Genomic DNA, 20,320 nt, shown 5'->3' on the forward strand with positions numbered 1-20,320 from the left:
CGCTCCTCTCCCCCGTGCGCGCCCCCGTGACGGGCAGCCCGGTCGGCCAATGGCGACGCGCGCTGGGGCGCGGGGCGGGCCCGGCGGTGCCGGATGAGGAGACTCTGAGGGGAAGTTTGGCCGCCGCCGCCGCCGCGGGCCCCGTGAGGAGGAGCCGCCGCCGGGAGCGCGGTCCCGGCACCTCCACGCCGCCATGGGCAACCGGGGCATGGAGGAGCTCATCCCGCTGGTCAACAAACTGCAAGACGCCTTCAGCTCCATCGGCCAGAGCTGCCACCTCGACCTGCCGCAGATCGCCGTGGTGGGCGGGCAGAGCGCCGGCAAGAGCTCGGTGCTCGAGAACTTCGTGGGCCGGTGAGCGGCGGCAGCGGGGAGGGCCGCGGCGGGCCGGGCCGGGCCTAGCCGGAGCGGCTCCGCGGGCGTAGAGCCCGTTCGGGAATAGCGGCGGCGTAAGGGCGCGGCCGGCGGAGCCCGGGCCGAGCTGCGCCAGCGCCGGGGCCGCGCCGGTGGCGGAGCCCCGAGCGGGCCTGGCCCCGGAGCGCGGCGTGTAACGGGAGGAGCTCGCTGGAAGCGGGGAGCGGCGTGAGGGGAAGGAAAGGGATCAGCGCGGCCCGACATTGCCGTGCGGGGCTCCGGGCCGGGCGGTCAATCCGCCGTCGGCGGCTGGTGAAGGGAGTTCCGGAAGGGTTTGGGGGGTTCCAGGAAGATTTGGGGGGGTTCAGAAGGATTCCGGGAGTTCTGGAAGGATTTTGGCGCTTCCAGGAGGATTCGGGGGCTCCGGGGGTCCCGTGGACGTTGCGGATTCCCCTGGGAGCCGCCTCCCCGGGACGGTGCCCGGTTCTCCCGGGATTCCTCGGGAATGCTGAGCTCTGTGCGAACCTTCCTCCTCCTCCTCCTCCTCGGCGTGGGGCTGCGCCCCGCAGATAGAGCCGGCGCTGGGGTGGGCCCGGCAGCCGAGCGTGGCCGCCCCGATAACGGGGAGAGCGGAGCTCGCCGCCCTCCCAGCCGGGCCCGGGGCCCGGCCCCAAAATCCGCACAAACGCGTGTCGGGCTCATCCAGCAGAGCCGCTTCTCCGGCTTTTTCCCTTTGTGTTTTTTTCCCCCCCGCGATCCCGCTGGGCGCTCCCGTCCTTCCCTGCCCCTCCATCCGGGGCTGGCACTTCCTGAACCAGCCGGGACAACGACAAAGTCCTCCTTCCCTCGATGCTGCTCCGTCCTGGCCCCATCCCGCTCTGCCCTCAACCTTCCCGTTCCCAAAAACCCGGCCACGTGCTGCTCCAGGCTGCCTTTGACATCCCTTTCTCCATGGAAATGCCCCGTTGGAAGCTCCAGTGGCGTTTTCTCTCCACTGGATCCCTCCACTCCCGTGCTGTTTCTCCGAGGGGATCCATCACTTTCCCGGATTCCCAGCCAGGATTGGGGCTTTTCCAGCAGCGAGAGCAGCAGTCAGGGTGGACACAGAAGTTATCCCCCATCCCGAATTCCTGGGAATTCTACCCTTTAATTACAACCACCCTTGATGATTAAACCTCTTCCTGTCACAGCCAAAGTCCAGATCCATCCTGCAATCCTTCCCCACCTCGTTGTGCAGCTTGTGCTAATTAGGGTTAATTACACCCCGGGGTGTCCGTGGCCTCTGCCTCGGATCCTGTCGGTGCCCTTGGGAATGTGATGGGGAGGAACGTTGACTGTTGTCATCCCATTTGAGGAGCAGATTTGGGGTTCCCAGCCCGGAATGGCTGAGCAGGGACCGGGGTTTTCCCCACACTGAGCATTTCCCTGGGTCAGGAATTGTGGCTGGGATGAGCCTCGGGGCTGTTCCCATTGTCCCAACGATCTGCACGGATCCATCGAACCGGGATGGAAAACTGCCCCTGGGGGGGTTTCGTTCTCTCGATTTTTGCAGCTGTCTGAGCTTTATCTCGGATTTTCTGAGCCATCAGGAAGCCCTGGATCTGTGTTGGGAACAGGCATCCCTGTTGGGAAGCCCTGGTCCTGTTTCTGTGGGGTTTTTACCCTCAAAACACACAGGAAGAGGATCCCGAGGGGCCTTTGGTGCCCAGAATCCCTTGGAGGGACCTGGGATTGGGCTGGGAATCCTCTAAATTCACGAATTAGCCTCAGTGGGCTGGAATTTCCCCATGGGAAGGGCCTGGCCTCGCTGATACATCCGTAGGGGGTTTGGGATTGGTGGTGAGGGGCCTGGAGCGCCTCAATCCCTGGATTTAGTGGGGAAGCACCAAGGGAAGGAGGCGGCATCGTCACTGGGATACTCTGTGGCTCCAACATCTCCTGGAGGCACAAATCCCGGCCCTTCCCAGCCCTTCCCGGAGCTGTCCCTGGCCTGGGGGACAATGGAGCCGTTGTCCCCCGGGGGTGGGGACAATCTCGGCCTCAATGGGGCATTTATGAGCCCTGGGGACGGGAGAGCTGGGGCTGCACCCCGGGCTGGGGCTTGGGGGTGCCTGGGAATCCTTCTCCTGCCTCGGGAGCGTCCCTTGGAGTGTCCGGGGGTTCCCCAAGGGGGGCTGAACCCCGGGATTTAGGAACAGTGCGGTTTGGGGCGGGAGGGAGAGCTGAATCCCGCGAGGCTGTGAGGAGGGCAGTGACCCATGCCGAGGGGATGAGTGTCCCCTGGAGGGCTGGAGGTGATCCCCGATCCCAAATCGCTGGGGTCTGCCTTGCAGGGCTGCGTTTGGTGGGAGCTGTGCCCAGAGGGATGGGAATGGGAAGGGAATTGTTGGGAGTAGGGTGGGAACAGGGCAGAGGGACACCCAGAGAGCCTGAGGTGGATTTTAGGTGAGAGGACATGGGCTCTTCCCAGGGAGCTCCAGATGTTTTTTCCCTGGATTTTGGGTGAGAAGCCCCATGGATGGGGGAGAACCAGGCAGGAAATGGGATGGGATCAGGCAGGGATCAGATGGGAACGGGACAGGCTCAGGTGTTTCCCCACAGATTTCCCAGGAGTTCCCACTGGACTTCTCCACCCTCAGACCTTTGTCCCTTTGTCCCTTTGCTGGCCTTCGTCACACCTGTGTACAGGTGAGAGGTGGCAGGATCCGGGCAGGTGACGTCCCTGGGCTCCTTCCCACGTCACTGGGATCCTGCTGGGATCCTGTGGGATTGACGTTCCCCCTGGGATCAGCGCTGCCCATCCCGGGCTCAGCGGGGCCCGTGGGGAGTTTGGCCTTTATTCCACCTTTCCCACCCCGGGGCTGACCCGGGGCTCTTCCCAAGGTTTATTCCCCCTTTTACCCCCCGGGGCTTTTCCCGAGGTTTATTCCCCCTTTCCCGTTTTGGAGCTGCCCTGCCTGATGTTTATTCTCCTTTTCCCCTCCTGGGACTGTCAGAGCCATGCTCTTCCGGATGTTTATTCCCCTTTTCCCCTCCCGGAGCTGCCCTGCCCGGGGCTCTTCTTGCCGGGCCCGTCCTCCCGGTTGTGCAGGAATTGTTTTCCGGGGTCAGCCGGGGACAGGGGTCGGGGTTTGCCGGGAAAGGTGACACTGTGGGGACGCTGTGTGACGTCCCACCGAGCCGCTCCCTGGGCGATGCCCGGCGGGGAATCCGCCCCTTCCCAAACGCCGGGAGCTGTAAAATTCCCTCCTGGGAACTGTAAATTCCCTCCTGAGATCCACCCCCGGGAAGTTCTCGCTCCCTGTTCCCACTTCCCTGTCCCGTTCCCACTTCCCTGTCCCATTCCCGCTGCCCAAACTTTTCCAGTCAGGATCCTCCCAAAATCCTGAAGGAATTCTGTGGGAATTTCCATGGGGGATCTGCACTCCCAGGAGTGTCCTGCTCTGTCCCCCAGCTGGGATTGATCCCGTGTGTTCCCTTCCCACCCTTCTCAGTGCCCTGCCAGGACTCTGCAGGGCTGGAGGAGTCAATGGGAATAGTTAATTAATTAACTCATTTATTGACCCATCTTTTCATCCCCCTATGGCTCTGGGGTCATCACCCACCGTTCTCTCATCCCATCCCATCCCTTCCCAGGACTCTGCAGGGCTGGAGAGATTAATGAGATTAATTATTGGTCTTTTCATCCCTCGCAGGGATTTCCTCCCCCGTGGCTCTGGGATCGTCACTCGCCGCCCTCTCATCCTGCAGCTCATCTTCTCCAAGACGGGTACGGGGCTGGGGAACTGGGAAAACTGGGAAAGAATTCCCTGTGCAGGGTTTGCACACAGCAGCCTTCCCTCCCTGCCTCCCACATTCCCAGATTTCCAGTTTATCAGGGAGCAGAGTTGGGGAGAGCCCTGGGAATGCCAAGGAGAGGCGAGGGAGGCTGAGCTGGCCCTGGGGAGGATTCATTTTCCCAGCCAGATTGCCTTGGGGTAATATCAGCTGTCCTGAGGGCCAGGGAGAATTCCTTCCTCCCCTTGAGATCAGGGAGAATTCCTTCCTCCCTTTCCTTTTCCTTCCCCATTTCTTCCCCTTTCCCCAGGCAGGCAAAAAATTTTCCCTGCAATTGAGTTCATCCCAGAGCCCCTGGCGACCTCCTGGAGCTGTTGGTGGTTCCTGGGAGCTGAGGGAGGGTTGGGAAGAGCTGGTCTGGGATGAGGGATGAGGATGAGGCCTCTGGGATCAGGGATGAGGTGTCCAGGGTGAGGGATGAGGGCCCTGAGATGAGGAGGAGGTGTTCAGGCTGGTTGTTGAGGTGTCCAGGCTGGTTGCTGAGGGCTCTGGGGTGGCTGATGAGGTGTCCAGGATGAGGGTTGAGGTGTCCAGGATGATTCCAGCCCCGCAGGGTTGGCAGGGCCGAGGTTTCCCCTGTGCCCACACGGGGAAAAGGAGGAAGGAAATTGCCCAACCCCGGCTGGGCTGCGGCAGCCCCAGAGGTGTCGAAACCCTTTTCCTGGGGGCCTTTGGGATCCAGGGACACCTCTCCCCATTCCCCAGCCCTCCCCATTCCCATCCCCGTTCCCAAAATCCCCAATCCCTTCCAGAATATGCCGAGTTCCTGCACTGCAAGTCCCGGAAGTTCACGGATTTTGACGAGGTGCGGCAGGAGATCGAGGCCGAGACCGACCGTGTGACGGGCACCAACAAGGGCATCTCCCCCGTGCCCATCAACCTGCGGGTCTACTCCCCCCATGGTGAGGGGAAAACCGAGGGAAAACTCAAGGAAAATCCTGGGAAAAACTCAGGAAAACAGTGGGAAAATCCTGGGACAACCCTTGGAAAACTGCTGGAAAATCCTGGGAAAGTGCAGGGATCCTCAGGAAGGAGGATTGAGATTGGAATCCTTCAAGGGGAGGATTGGGATCCTCTGGAGGGAGAGTTGGGATCCTCCAGGGGAAGAATTTGGATCCTGCAGAGGGAAGATTTGGATCCTGCAGAGAAAGGATTGGGATCCCCCAGAGGAAGGATTTGGGTTGGGATCCCCCAGGGGAAGGTTGGGAATCCTCCAGGGCTGGGATTGGGATCCCCCAGGTGAATCCATCACCCCTCCTGTCCCCGCAGTGCTGAACCTGACCCTGATCGATCTCCCGGGGATCACCAAGGTGCCCGTGGGGGATCAGCCCCAGGACATCGAGTTCCAGATCCGGGAGATGATCCTGCAGTTCATCAGCCGCGAGAGCAGCCTGATCCTGGCCGTGACCCCGGCCAACATGGACCTGGCCAACTCCGACGCCCTCAAGATGGCCAAGGAGGTGGATCCGCAGGGTAAAGGGCTGGGGAGCCTGCAGGGGTTGGGGTTCCTGCCTTCCTCAGCCTCTTCTTCCTCCTCATCCTCATCCTCTGTGGACAGCTCAGATAACGATGAGGGTAAACTGCAGGTTCCTCGGGCATTATAGCAGAGATTGTAGCAAATATTCACTGAGAAACAGGGGTTTTGAGGCATTATAGCAGAGATTTAGTGAGAGACAGGGGTTTTTAGGTGTTGTAGCAGGGGTTTATTGAAAATCAGGGATTGATTTGGGATTAACCCTTGGTTCCCCAGGCCTGGCTGGGGTTGATTTGGGTTAACCCTTGGCTCCCCAGGCCTGAGGACCATCGGGGTCATCACCAAGCTGGACCTGATGGACGAAGGCACCGATGCCCGGGACGTGCTGGAGAACAAACTGCTGCCCCTGAGGAGAGGTGAGGCCAGCCTGGGCCCTGGGGGTGTCCCCTGTGTCCCCCTGGGGTCACTGTGTGTGTCCCCTGCCCTGTGTCCCACTCAGGTCACACCGTGTCCTCTGTGTCCCCCCCATGTCCCCCTCACCCCCTGCTGTCCCCTGACCGTGTCCCCTGCTGTCCCAGGGTACATCGGGGTGGTGAACCGCAGCCAGAAGGACATTGATGGCAGGAAGGACATCCCCTGTGTCCCCCCTGCTGTCCCCTGACCCTGTCCCCTGCTGTCCCAGAGTACATCGGGGTGGTGAACCGCAGCCAGAAGGACATTGATGGCAGGAAGGACATCCCCTGTGTCCCCCCTGCTGTCCCCTGACCCTGTCCCCTGCTGTCCCAGGGTACATCGGGGTGGTGAACCGCAGCCAGAAGGACATTGATGGCAGGAAGGACATCCCCTGTGTCCCCCCTGCTGTCCCCTGACCCTGTCCCCTGCTGTCCCAGGGTACATCGGGGTGGTGAACCGCAGCCAGAAGGACATTGATGGCAGGAAGGACATCCGCGCCGCGCTGGCGGCCGAGAGGAAATTCTTCCTGTCCCACCCGGCGTACCGACACATGGCCGAGCGCATGGGCACCCCGCACCTGCAGAGGGTGCTCAACCAGGTGAGACAGCCCCTCCCTGGCCTCTTTTGACTGGACAAACTGGGCTTTCTGCCACTTCCCACCCCATTCCTGCTTGGAAAAGCTGAGTTTTCCAGGTTTCCAGACAGCCCCTTCCTGCCCTGTTCCTACCTGGAGACGTGGATTTTTCCAGGCTCCCTTCCTGCCTGGAAAAGCTGAGTTTTCCTGGCTCCCAGACACCCCATTCCTACCTGGAAATGCGATTTTTTCTGCCCTTTCCCACCCCATTCCTGCCTAGAAAAGCAGATTTTTCCAGGCTCCTGGACAGCTCCTTCCCATCCCATTCCTGCCTGGAAAAGCTGATTTTTCTGGGATCCCAAACAGCCCATTCCCTTGGAAAAGCTGATTTTTCTCTGCTTCCACCTCAGTTTTCCCTCCACCTCTGTCCCAATTCCCCTGGAAATGCAGATTTTTCTGGGCATCACTCCTGCCTGGAAAAGCTGATTTTTCCAGTCTCCCAGCTCATTTTCCCCCTCATCCCTGGGCAGCAACTGACCAACCACATCCGTGAGACGCTGCCCCAGCTGCGGAGCAAACTGCAGAGCCAGCTGCTGTCCCTGGAGAAGGAGGTGGAGGAATACAAAAACTTCCGTCCTGACGACCCTGCCAGGAAAACCAAAGCCCTGCTGCAGTAGGTTCCTTCCCTGAGATAAAAGGGGTTGAGTTTATTCCCAGTTTTTCCAGGAAGAGCTGGGATTTCCCAGGAGAAAAGTGGGATTTTCAGAAGTGGGATTTTCCAGGAAAAAAGTGAGATTTTCAGAAAAAAAAGTGGGATTTTCAGGAAAACCTGAATTCTTCCCGCCCCGGCCGGAGGAAAAGTGGGAATTCATGCTCTCTCATTCCCATTTTCCCTGCCCAGGATGGTGCAGCAGTTCGGAGTGGACTTTGAGAAGAGGATTGAGGGCTCTGGGGACCAGGTGGACACCCTGGAGCTCTCGGGGGGCGCCAGGATCAACCGGATCTTCCACGAGAGGTTTCCCTTTGAGCTGGTCAAGGTGAGGATGGTGCTGATCCCATCCCGTGGGCCCGGGTCCTGATCCCATTCCTGTGGGTCTGGGTGGGGTGAGCTGAACTCCCCAGAGCCTTCTCCAATGCAAAAAATCCCGTGATCCCATGAAAACCTCCGGATCTGGGGTGGACAGAAGGGAGCAGCCCCTGTCTGGAGATGAGCCAGGGATGAATCCACCCTGGGATATGGCATTTGGGGCGGTGGGAGAGCCCTGATTCCTCATTCCTGATCCCTGACTCCCCATTGCTGATCCCTGATGGATCCCTGATCCCCGGCTCCCTTCTCCTGCAGATGGAATTTGACGAGAAGGACCTGAGGCGGGAGATCAGCTACGCCATCAAGAACATCCACGGGGTGAGGCAAGTACTGAATCCTTCCCTGGGCACAGTTCCCACACCTGGGAATGGCAGGGCTCTGCTGGAGCAGGGAGTGGTTCTCCTGGAGCAGGAATGGTTGTCCTGGAGCAGGGAATTGATCTCCAGGAGGAGGGAATTTAGTCCCTGGGAGCAGGAATTGGCTCTCCCAAAGCTCTGTGGGATCAGGGAGTCCCTCCCTGGGGTCAGGCACTGTCCCAATCCCGCTCTGACCCCACTGTTTCCCCTCCTGGGCAGGACAGGGCTGTTCACCACTGACCCCTGTGTGACCCCACTGACCCCTGTGTGACCTCTCTGTCCCCGTGCAGGACGGGGCTGTTCACCCCTGACCTGGCCTTCGAGGCCATCGTGAAGAAGCAGGTGGTGAAGCTGAAGGAGCCGTGTCTGAAATGTGTGGACTTGGTGATCCAGGAGCTCATCAACACCGTGCGCCAGTGCACCAGTAAGGTACTGCTCCAGTAACACCAGTAACACCAGTAACACCAGTAACGGGGGCTGCTCAGCCCAGTGACACCAGTGACACCAGTGACGGGCTGCTCAGCCCAGTGACACCAGTGACACCAGTAACAGGGGCTGCTCTGGCCAGAGACACCAGTGACAGTGACTGGTCCGCCCAGTTAAAACCAGTAACAGGCTGCTCAGCCCAGTGACACCAGTGACACCAGTAACAGGGGCTGCTCTGGCCAGTGACACCAGTGACAGGGACTGGTCCACCCAGTTAAAACCAGTAACAGGCTGCTCAGCACAGTGACACCAGTGACACCAGTAACAGGGGCTGTTCTGGCCAGTGACACCAGTGACAGGGACTGGTCCACCCAGCTAAAACCAGTAACAGGCTGCTCAGCACAGTGACACCAGTGACACCAGTAACAGGGGCTGTTCTGGCCAGTGACACCAGTGACAGGGACTGGTCCGCCCAGTTAAAACCAGTAACAGGCTGCTCAGCACAGTGACACCAGTGACTGGGGCTGCTCTGCCCAGTGACACCACTGACACCAGTAACAGGCTGCTCTGCCCAGTGACACCACTGACACCAGTGACAGGGGCTGCTCAGCCCAGTGACACCAGTGAGGGATTTGGTTGGATTTTGGGTTGGATTTGCTGGGATTTCATTGGATTTGGTTACAATTTACTGGGGTTTGGTTACAGTTTACTGGGATTTGCTGGGATTTGGGGCCCTGATCCCCCTGGAGCTCCCTGGCTCCCTCCCCAGCTGTCCCCCAGCCCTTTTCCCTCTCTCCCAGCTGGGCTCCTACCCCAGGCTGCGGGAGGAGACCGAGCGCATCGTCACCACCCACATCCGCGAGCGGGAGGGCAAAACCAAGGACCAGGTCAGCTCCCACCCCTTCCCCAACCCCCTGATCCAGGAATTCCCCCCTTCCCCTAAGCCCTGATCCCCTCAGATCCTGCTGCTCATCGACATCGAGCTCTCCTACATCAACACCAACCACGAGGATTTCATCGGCTTTGCCAAGTGAGTCCTTTTTGTCTTGTGGGGAAGGGGGGGGGAAATCCCAAATTTCCCACCTGAGGGAATCTGGGAGCCTCCCATGTCCCACCAGCACCTTTGGCACCCGATTCCCTCAGGTCTGGGATGAGGGAGAGGGGCTGGGAAAAGCTCCAGCCTCAGGAATTTGGATGGATCCCTTTGGTTGGGGCTGTTGGAAACACCCTGGAGCTGTCACAGAATCACTCCCTGTCCCTCCTCATCCTCTCTCCTGAAGGAAAGGGGCTGGGAAAAGCTCCAGCCTCAGGAATTTGGATGGATCCCCGTGGTTTGGGGCTGTTGGAGCCACCCTGGAGCTGTCAGAGAGGGGGAATCACTCCCTGTCCCTCCTCATCCTCTCTCCTGCTGGGATCAGGGCTCTCCCCACCACCTTCTTTTGACTCTTCCCTGGTGTTTTCCAGCCCCAAATCTTCAGGGAACTCCCAAACCCCAGCTCAGGGTGCCTGGAGCCCACAACCCCCTTTCTGCTCCTTCAGTTCCCCCACTCCTCCTCCTGGTTTTTTTTTTTGTTTTTTTTTTTTTTTTTCCCTTTTTTCTCTCTCTTCCTCCTTTTTTCTCTCTTTCCTTTTCCTCCTCCGGGCACATCCCTCACTCTCCTCCTGCTCTCTGCTGTTTTCCCTGGGATCCATCACCTCTCCCTGTCTCTCTGGACTCCTCCTGCCCCAGCTGTTTCACTGAGCAGCACGTGGCCACCGGGTGGGTACTGGGGCAGTTCTCCCCTTCCCCTTCCTGTTTGGGGTCCTGGAGCTTCTCCTCCCAGCTGAGCCTTGGATTTGGGAACCGCGGAGCTTTTCCTTTGGGTCTGGGAGTTAGGGAACCTCCCAGTTCAGCTTTGGAACTGGGAACCAGGGAGTTCCTCCCAGGTCATCTTTGGGTTTGGGATCCTGGAGCTTCTCCTTTGAGTTTGGGAGCTGGGAACTTCTGCCAGTTCAGCTGGAGTTCACCCAGCCCTTCCATGGCCAGGGGTCGTGTTGGGACCAGGGATTGCTGCCCCAAATCCCAAATCCTGCATGCCCAGGGGTCCAGTTGAGATCAGGGATTGTTTTGGGATCAGGGATTTCTCCCCCAAATCCCCCAGTCCTGGTGGGTCAGGGCTGGGCTGTCCCGGTGGGATTTTAACGGATTTCCTGGATTTTGTTCCTGCTCCTGACTAACGGTTCCACCCCTCGGTGCTCAGGAGAGACAGGTAGCTTTTCCCTCTGGTGCAGGTAATGCTCAATCCCAGTCCTGGGGGAGGATTTGGGTGTTTCTGGAAGCTCCTGGTGCTCGGGATTCCCTCAGGAATCCGCTGGTGTTTCCCACCCTCCTCCCTGTGGGATCTGTCCTGGGAATTCCCGTCCCTGAGGAAGGGGATCCCGGTGTCCCCATGTCCCCTCTCTGTGCTCTCAGCCCCTCAAACCTCGGGAAAAGGGCTCTGGAATTCCACCCCTGGGATTGGCTCCTCCTCGGTGCTGTGCCTGTCACTCTTCTCCCTCTTCCCCACCTAAAAATTGCCATTTTTTCCCCTCTTTTTTCCCCATTTTCCCAGCGCCCAGCAGAGGAACACACAGACCAACAAGAAGAGAGCGATCCCAAACCAGGTACAGCTGGAATTCCTGCTCTTCCTCCTCCTCCTCTTCCTCCTCCCAGGATCCAAACCCATCCATAAAACACTGACAGCCAAAGCTTTGCACCTGGAAAAGCCAAAATTCTGGGGGCAGAGTTGGGAATTCCTGCCTGGAACCTGCAGGATTTGGGACAGACCTCTGGGAAATGGAGCCCTGGGAGTGGGGATGAGGGACAGGGATGTCCCAGCAGGATTCCAGGATGTCCCAGCAGGATTCCAGGATGTCCCAGCAGTGTTTTCCCCCCCTCCCCCCCACCCAAATCCCAAAAAAGGGAATTTTGGGATGAGCAGCATCAGCCCCTTTCCCCCTTCGCTCCCTCCCGAGGGAATTAACGCTGGGAATGATCATTAATTGCATGTAACGGGTTTTCTTCTGCTGTTTTTCTGCTTTTTTTCCTCCCTTATTCTTTTTTGTGCTTCCTGCTCTCTCCTTCTCCTGTCATTTCCTTCCCTGGTCCATCTCCTCTTCCTGCTTTTCCTGCTTTTTTATTTTTTTTTGTTTGTTTTGTTATTTTTTGTCTTTTTCCCCCTTTAATTTTGCTCGCCCAAAGGGGGAGATCCTGGTAAGTACCACGGGGTGGGAGAGTGCTGGGACAGCCCCCGGTGAGGCCTGGCCCTGCCAGGAACAGCATCCCCAAAACCCCCCCAAAATCTCCCCAAATCCACAAAAAAATCTGCAAAATATCCCCCCAAAATGCCCACAATTCCCCCCAAAAATTCCCCCCAATATCCCCCCAAAGAACCCCCAAATCCCTTCAAAAACAAAAAGATCCCTCACAAATCCCCCTAAAAAACCCCTAAAATCCCCAAAAATCCCCAAAAACACTTTCCTGGGATGGAGGACAGTGATGGGAGAAGGGGATGGAGTTCCCAGACGGAGCAGCCAGATGGAATTTGGCTTTTTTGCCCCCTCAGAGGAGCTTTGGGCTGATCCCAGCCCTGGGGTCCTGGGTCGTTCTCAATTTTCCCAACCTTTGGGAAGCCAAAATCTTCCTGTTTCAGCCCAGAACACCTCGGGCAGGGTGAGATTCCCTTGATTCTTTGGGAATAAATGGAGGGAAGGGTTGGGAGTTCATTATTCCCCCGAAATTCCCTTTTTGTTGGGAAGGATATTTGAGGCTGAACCCCGAAAACATCTGAATTTTTTGGTTCCCAACCTGGCTGCTCCAAACCCTTCCACCCACCTCGATCCCGGGATCCAGGAGATCCCAATGGGGGGATCCTGATCCCGCTGCTGCAGGAACCTGGAAGTGTCTGAGAGGGGAATCCCCCAAATTTGGGATTTACAACCTCAGGGTGACCTCAGCTTTTCCCCCCTGGGCAAGAAAAAAAAAAAAAATCAGGATTTTCACATGGATCAGCCGCTGGATGAAGCTGGAATGTGGCAGGTGCAGGTTCCTGCTGTCAGCCACCACATTCCCGAGGGAAAACACTGAAAAATCCTTTTATTCCTCCCAAAATACGGGTTTTTTGAGGCTGCCGGGTCCTGCCTCTCCCGCGGAGTTTGTTCCTCCTGTTCCATAAATTCCCATTTCTTCAGACACTTCCATTTCCTCTCAGCACCCCCGGGGATGTTCCTGGAAAACCCCCGGGGAGCTCCGGAATTCCGGGAATTTCGGGAATTCCGGGAGTTCATGGCAGGGCCGTTCCCTCAGTTCCTCAGTTCCCTCACCGGCTGCGGGCGGGATCGGGAGGGAAGGGGGGAGAGCTGGGAACTGGGGATGGGAGGAGCCCTGCAGAGCCCCAAAACCAGCCCAAATTTCACCCAAATCCAGTGGTTTTAAAGGAAATTCCTCCCTCCTGCTCCTCCTCCCCTTTCCATAAAATCCCTCAAATCTCTCTCAGCCCCTTTCTCTTTTCCATAGATTCTCTCAGAATCCTCTCAGCCCCTCTCCCTTTTCCATAAATCCCTTCAAACCCCTCCCAGCCTCTCTCTTTTCCATAAAATCCCCCAGATCTATCCCAGACCCTCTCCCCATTCTCTGCTCAGAGTCAGATCCCATTTTTTCCCTTTAATTCCCATTTTTCCTGTGCTCTCTTTTCCCCAACAATCTCCTCCTGACCCCTCTGGCTTTGCCCCCACCCCGTTCCCTCCTCAGTTCCTTTAAAACCCTCAAGGATCCGATCCCAGGGGTGTTCCCAGATGGAAATGGGGCTCTGGGGGGGTGAAATCTTTTCCCTGACGCCAAAATTTCCTGAGCTCTCCGTCCTTCCCTGGCCTGGAGCTGCAGCTTCACTCCCTCCTCACTCCAAAATCTGTCCTGGGGACCTGTCCTGGCTCCTGGTTTGGGAAATGGGGATGATCCCAGTCCCACCCTGGGAGGGATCCAGGTGATTCCAGAGGAGCCAGGACAGCCCCGGGTCTAACCCAGCTCTGCCTCTGCTTGGAGATGTTCCCACTCCCTGCTGACCCCACTAACCCGGGACAGGGATGGGGTACAGGGCTGGGATATGGGATTTGGGATATGGGATGGGATCCGCAGGGCTTTGGGACCCCTGGGCTTTGGGATCCTTTGGGACCCTCTAGGATCTGGGATCCTCTGGGCCCCTCTGGGCTTTGGGACCCACTGGGCTTTGGGATTCTTTGGGGCCCTCTGGGCTTTGGGATCCTTTGGGGCCCTCTGGGCTTTGGGATCCTCTGGGACCCTCTAGGATCTGGGATCCTCTGGGCCCCTCTGGGCTTTGGGACCCACTGGGCTTTGGGATTCTTTGGGGCCCTCTGGGCTTTGGGATCCTTTGGGGCCCTCTGGGCTTTGGGATCCTTTGGGACCCTCTGGGCTTTGGGACCCTCTGGGCTTTGGGCCCTTTGGGCCCCTCTGGGCTCCCCTGGGCTTTGGGATTCCCCCAGAATCCTGAGGCAGGATCCCCTGTGACCCGTGCCCCGGCCCCGTGACCCCGCAGGTGATCCGCAGGGGCTGGCTGACCATCAACAACATCAGCATCATGAAGGGTGGCTCCAAGGAGTACTGGTTTGTGCTCACAGCCGAGTCCCTGTCCTGGTACAAGGATGAGGAGGTAACGGGCAAAAATGGGGATTGTGGGGGGAAATCTGGGATTCCAGACAGGAAAATGGGGATTGTGGGGGGGAATCTGGGATTCCAGACAGGAAAATGGGGATTGTGGGGGGGGAATCTGGGATTCCAGACAGGAAAATGGGGATTGTGGGGGGGAATCTGGGATTCCAGACAGGAAAATGGGGATTGTGGGGGGGGAATCTGGGATTCCAGACAGGAAAATGGGGATTGTGGGGAGGGAATCAAAGATTCCCGGGGCCCCAGATGAAAAAATCCAGAGGGAATCTGAGATTCTGAGGGCTCTGAATGGAGAAATGGGATGTGGGGAGAGAACCTGTGATTCCCTGGGATGAGTGGGTGATAAGCACTGGGGGTTAATTATCACCTGAGGGGTTAATTATTACCTGAACAATTCCCAAATTCCTGACCCTAGCAGAGACACTTCCAGCAGTGACAATTCCAGCAGGGAACTGGGACTGACCCTGGCCCCTCCCAGACCCACCGAGGGTGGGGACACCCCCATCCCTCCCCTGCTGGGCTTTTGGGGTGCTGCTGGATCCCCCAAATCTCCCCTTTTTCCTGCTGGTCCCTTTGGGGGTGCCCCAAACCCCCCATGTTCCCAAAAAAAGGATCCCTTGGGGTTTCCCCCAGGGCAGCTCTGGCTCCTCCACAGAAATTTTGGGGTTTTTCACTGATCCTGCTCCCCCCAGGAACTTGGGGGGGCTCTTCCTGAGATTTTTGGGGCAATCAGGGGGTCGGGGAGAGGGTTCAGAGCCCAGCACAGGGTCAGGAAAAGGAGACATGGAGTTTATTTATTTCCCAGGAATGTCCAGCAGGATCCAACCCCGATTCTCCTTCATTCCTCCAGGGGAAAACAGAGCCCTGGAGCACCCCCCGACCCCCCTGAACCCCCCAAAATTCCTTTACCTCCCCCGGAGCCGTCCCTGGTTTCCTGCGGGGCCTCTCCAGGGGGGAATCCCTTCGGAATGGGATGAGTGAGGAGCTGTGTCCTCACCCCAGCAGCTCCCAGACCCCCCAGTCCAAAAAAACCCGGGAAAACCCAGAGTCCTCAGCCCTGCCAGCCTGTCCCTCCTCCTCCTCAGCCCCAAGCCCCCTCCCCAGACCTTTGGGGCTGGAATGGGAATCAGCCTCAGGATGAATGAGGCTCTGTGTCCTCATCCCGCCAGCTCCCAAACCTCCCAAATCCCCCAAAAATCCGGGAATACTGAGATATACCTCAACCCCTCCAGCCCCTCCCTCCTCTTCCTCAGCTCCAAACCTTGGGGCAGGGGCAGGGTTTGGGGATTTGGGGCGTTTCCCTCTTACCTGGCCGCAGGTGGGGGCCCGGCGCCGCCCGCGCCGGCGTGACCGATGTGCAGACTACTGTCCATCCCTTCCCACCTGGACAGGTAGTCTGAACACTGGGAACGCCGGCCCGGCTCTCCCCCTGCCCTTTTGGGGGGGTTTTGGGGGGTTTTTTGTCTCCTCCTGACGTGGCAGAGCCCTCTCGGCACAAAATCCCCGCCTGGAAAAAAAGAAAAAGCTTTTTTGTGTTTTTTTTTTTTTTTTCCTCAGGAAATGGTGTGGGGAGGGGAGGGAGCAGAGGGAGGGGGAGGCCCAGCTCTGGGTTCGTGGCCTCTCTACAAAGGCCAACGTCACTTTTTTTCCTTTTTTTTTCTTTTTTTTTTTTTTTTTGGACCATCTGGAGAGAGAGAGAGAGAGAGGAAAAAAAAAAAGAAAAAATGGTGTTTGGACTTTGGAGGCTGCTCTAAACAATTCCAGATGTTCCAGTTCTGGGCTGGAAATGGCTCCAGTTCTATCCTGGGGACCTCTGCTGGGAGCTGGGGGGATCTGGGAGGGATCCAGATCCATCCCTGAGGGGCCAGAGCCCCAAAAACCAGCCCTGGGAGAGGCAGAGCAGCACCCACAGGGATCCCTGATCCCACAGGGGGATCCCTGACCCCTGGGAAAGGGACCCACAGGAATCCCTGTGGATCAATCGCCCCCATCCCAAACCCTCCAGAACAACCCGGGTCTGGCCCATGGGAGCTTTCCCAGCAGGAATTTGGGGTCTGCAGTTCCCAAACCCCCCAAAATCTGTTGGTTCCCCGTCCTGGGCAGCTGCTGGGGCTCAGCCCTGCCTCCCTGCGCTCCCTTTCCCCAGGAGAAGGAGAAGAAGTACATGCTGCCTCTGGACAACCTGAAAATCAGGGACGTGGAGAAGGGATTCATGTCCAACAAACACGTCTTTGCCATCTTCAACACGGAGCAGAGGTGGGGGAATCCCACTGTTTTCCTTGGATTTTCCCTTCCCTTGGAGCCCTCAGAGGGAGAATCCTGCAGATTTTATCCCACATTTACACCGGGTGCCTGCGGGGGTTTGGGGCTGGGAGGTTCCCCCTGACCCCAAATTCTCCTTTTTCCCCCTCCAGGAACGTGTACAAGGACCTGAGGCAGATTGAGCTGGCCTGTGACTCCCAGGAGGACGTGGACAGCTGGAAAGCCTCGTTCCTCAGGGCTGGGGTTTATCCTGAGAAAGATCAGGTGGATCCAAAATTCCCAGCCCAGATGCTGATCCTGCAAGGGCTGGGAAACTCCTGGGAAGAGCTGGGAGCACCTCAGAGTGCCTCAAGGGGATAGGACTGTCCAGGGTGGATTCACCTCACCTGGAGAGCTGGGAAAGGGGATGGAAAATGTGGAAAAGAGGATGGAAAACACGGAAAAGGGGAATTGAGAGCGGGAAAAGGGTTGGGGAGCAGGAAAAGGGGTTGGAGAACATAGAAAAGGGGCTGGGAATGGATGGGTCCGATGGGAAAAGGGGTTGGAGAGCAGGGAAAGGGGTTGGAGGATGAGGAAAGGGGATGAAGGACGTAGAAGAGGGGCTGGAGGATGGATGGATCCAATGTAAAAGGCGATGGAGAGCAGGAAAAGGGGCTGGGAAGGGATGGATCCGAGTCCTCCCAGGCTCTGGAATCACCCGAGGACACAAATGGATCACAAGGATCCCTCCCCAGCCCCTCTGACCCTGGTTCTGACCCATTCCTGGCTCTGGAATCAGCCCAGGACAGGAATGGACCACAGGGATCCTCTCTGACCCTGGTTCTGACGCTGGTTCTGACCCGTTCCTGCCCTCTGCAGACGGAGAGTGAGGACGGGGCTCAGGAAAACACCTTCTCCATGGACCCCCAGCTGGAGAGGCAGGTGGAGACCATCCGAAACCTGGTGGATTCCTACGTGGGGATCATCAACAAATCCATCCGGGACCTGATGCCAAAGACCATCATGCACCTCATGATCAACAATGTGAGCTGGGGAAGGGGATGGGGAGCAGGGAAAGGAGTTGGAGAGCAGGAAAAGGGGTTGCCTCCTCCTGAGGCTTTTCCTGGAGGCTCCAGCTCCCGCTGGGCTGCATGGACCCTCTCCCTTTTCCATAAAATCTCTCAAAACCCTCTCAGACCCTCTCCCTTTTTCATAGAATCCCTCAAAACCCTACCAGACCCTCTCCCTCTCCCCTCTCCCATAGAATCCAAATTTCCACCCCATAAATTTCAATTTCCACCCCACAAATCCTGATTTCCACCCCGTAAATCCCAATCTCCACCTGATTTCCATCCCGTAAATGCAGATTTTCACCCTGTAAGCCCTGATTTTCACCCCACAAATTCCAATTCCCAAACCCCAATTCCCACCCCACAAATTCCAATTTCCACCCCATAGATTTGTATTTCCACCCACAAACCTGAATTCCCACCCCACAAACCGGGATTTTTTCCCCCCAGACCAAGGATTTCATCCACTCGGAGCTGCTGGCCTACCTGTACTCGTCATCAGACCAGAGCAGCCTGATGGAGGAGTCTGCAGAGCAGGCCCAGCGCAGGGACGAGATGCTGCGCATGTACCACGCCCTCAAGGAGGCGCTGGGCATCATCGGGGACATCAGCACCAGCACCGTGTCCACACCTGTGCCCCCGCCCGTGGATGACACCTGGCTGCAGCCCGGGGCCGGACACAGGTGGGGGCCGTGGGGTTTGGGCTGTTCCCGAGGGGTTCCCAGGGGATGGAGGGTGTTCCCGGTGGGATTCCTGTTGCTCCCCCTCTCTCGGGGTATCCCGGTTGGGTTCTCCTGGCCGTGTCCGTTCCCGGATGACTGACCCCACTCCCGTACTGACCCTATTCACGTTGCCGTCCCGTTACAGCCCCCTCCCCAGCGCCGGCCGCCCTCGGCGCTGCTGCCCCCGGGCCGCCCCCCGTCTCTCCGCACCGCGGCCCCGGGGCCGCCGCCGCTGCTGCCGCTGCCCGTGGGGGCGGCCCCGGCCCCGCCCGCCCTGGCCGCGCCGCCGATCCCGTCCCGGCTGGGCCCCGCCGCCGCGGGCAGCGACCCCTTCACGGCCCCGCCGCAGATCCCGGCCCGGCCTGCCCGCATCCCGCCCGGGATCCCGCCGGGAGTGCCCAGGTGAGGAGGGGACGCGGCCCCCGGGGGGTGGGATCGGCTGGGATCCACTGGGGCCTCGCTGGGATCGGCTGAGACCCACCAGAAAGAGATGGGGATCTGCTGGGGATAGGCCGGGATCCATTTGGGTCGGCTGGGATCCGCTGGGATTGCCCAGGATCCGCTGGGGTCTCACCGGGAAACACTGGGGTTGCCCAGGATCCATTGGGGTCCCTCCCCGTTCCCCCACAGGAGACCCCCGGCGGCCCCGACCCGCCCGACCATCATCCGCCCCGCCGAGCCCTCCCTGCTGGATTAACCCTGGAGCCGCCGCCCGGGAACGGGGAACGGGGAGAGAACCGGGGAAAACGGGAAACGAACCGGCCCCGAGCCCGCCCGGACCGGGAAAACGGGAAACGAACCGGCCCCGAGCCCGCCCCGACCGGGAAAACGGGGAAAAAAATCCCGGTCCGGACCCAGCCCGGACCTCCCGGAACGGGAAAACGGGGGAAAAAACCGAGCCCGACCCCGCCCGGAGCGATCCCGGGGTGGATCCCGGGGCTGATCCCGGGGCCGCTCCGGGCCGGCGGCAGCTCCCGGGCTGGTCCCAGCAGCTGATCCTGGCAGCTCCGGGCCCGCTCCCGGTGCCGATCCCGGATCCCGATCCCGGGGCCCTCGCTGCCCCTCCGGGCCGGGGCAGGGCCGGATCTTTGGGCTGGGCTGTGGGGAGAACATTGCACTTTGTCGGAATTCCCGCCTCTCTGCCTTCCTCCTCCTCCTCCGGCCCTCCCCACCAGTTTTGTATTAATATATTCCCTGGAGAAACCGCGGGATTTCGGGGATTCTGCCCCAAAAACCCGCCCGCGGCTCCTGCCCCGCCGCGTCCCAGGGGTTGGTTGTTGATTTTTTTTTTTTCTTGAGGGTTTTTGGGGGGGTTTTGGGGAGATTTTCGGGGTTTTTTGGCGCTGGGAAAAAATACTGGAATTCCCAGAGGGATTCTTCGCTAATGAACTCAATTCCCGGTCGGTCCTTGAGAACCTCAGGAATTTTCCCCCCTCGGGAATGGCCCCGAGGGAAGAGGAGGAGGAGGAACCTGCGATCCCCACCCCCGGCTCCGTTATCCCGGGAATCCTCCGGGGCAGGGGGCGGAGGGATCGGGATCCACGGGGAATTCCCGGAGCGAGGACCGGGGGGATTTGGGATTTTTGCTCTGGAAGCGTCTCCCCCTTTCCTCAGCCCCCCGCCTTCCCCAAAATCCCGCTCCGCCGGCTCCGGCCGGGAGCCCCAAGGTTGTAAATATTTTTACAGACTTGTATTAATTGTATAAAAAAAAAAAAAAAAAAAAAAAAAAAAAAAGGCAAAAAACCACCTCCCGGCCCAGCAATAATGTGGATTTTTCCAACCCCCCCCGGCCCCGGTGCCTTAACGACCCCCCGGCTCGGGGGGGCCAATTAATCCATTAACGAGCCGGGGGCGGTTTTGGGGGGTCCCCCCGAAGTGCCTCCGCTCCGCGTCCCATTAATGAACTAAAAACCGGCAAAAAAAAAAAAAAAAATCCGAATAAAGGGAAAAAAAATTTAAAAAGGCAGAGTGATATCTGTGGGATTCCGAGGAGGGGCGTTTCGGCTTCGTTCCTTTAGGAATGAG

The 20,320-nt window shown here is 58.6% G+C and overlaps 1 protein-coding gene across 1 annotated transcript; it reads left to right on the forward strand.

Moving 5' to 3' along the window:
* Nucleotides 1-3: 3 nt before the first annotated feature.
* DNM2 (dynamin 2) lies at nt 4-20,257 on the forward strand. Its single transcript, XM_066340412.1, has 21 exons — nt 4-354; nt 4,050-4,123; nt 4,944-5,093; nt 5,461-5,664; nt 5,983-6,081; nt 6,556-6,716; nt 7,223-7,365; nt 7,594-7,729; nt 8,035-8,102; nt 8,426-8,564; nt 9,362-9,448; nt 9,521-9,591; nt 11,153-11,204; nt 14,132-14,245; nt 16,409-16,518; nt 16,677-16,788; nt 17,383-17,547; nt 18,024-18,256; nt 18,308; nt 18,441-18,697; nt 18,926-20,257. The coding sequence occupies exons 1-21, from the start codon at nt 194-196 to the stop codon at nt 18,990-18,992; spliced, it is 2,604 nt and encodes an 867-aa protein (XP_066196509.1). The 5' UTR covers nt 4-193; the 3' UTR covers nt 18,993-20,257.
* Nucleotides 20,258-20,320: the final 63 nt, after the last annotated feature.

Source organism: Sylvia atricapilla, unplaced genomic scaffold (genome assembly GCF_009819655.1).
Source record: "Sylvia atricapilla isolate bSylAtr1 unplaced genomic scaffold, bSylAtr1.pri scaffold_81_arrow_ctg1, whole genome shotgun sequence".
Taxonomy (NCBI): domain Eukaryota; kingdom Metazoa; phylum Chordata; class Aves; order Passeriformes; family Sylviidae; genus Sylvia; species Sylvia atricapilla.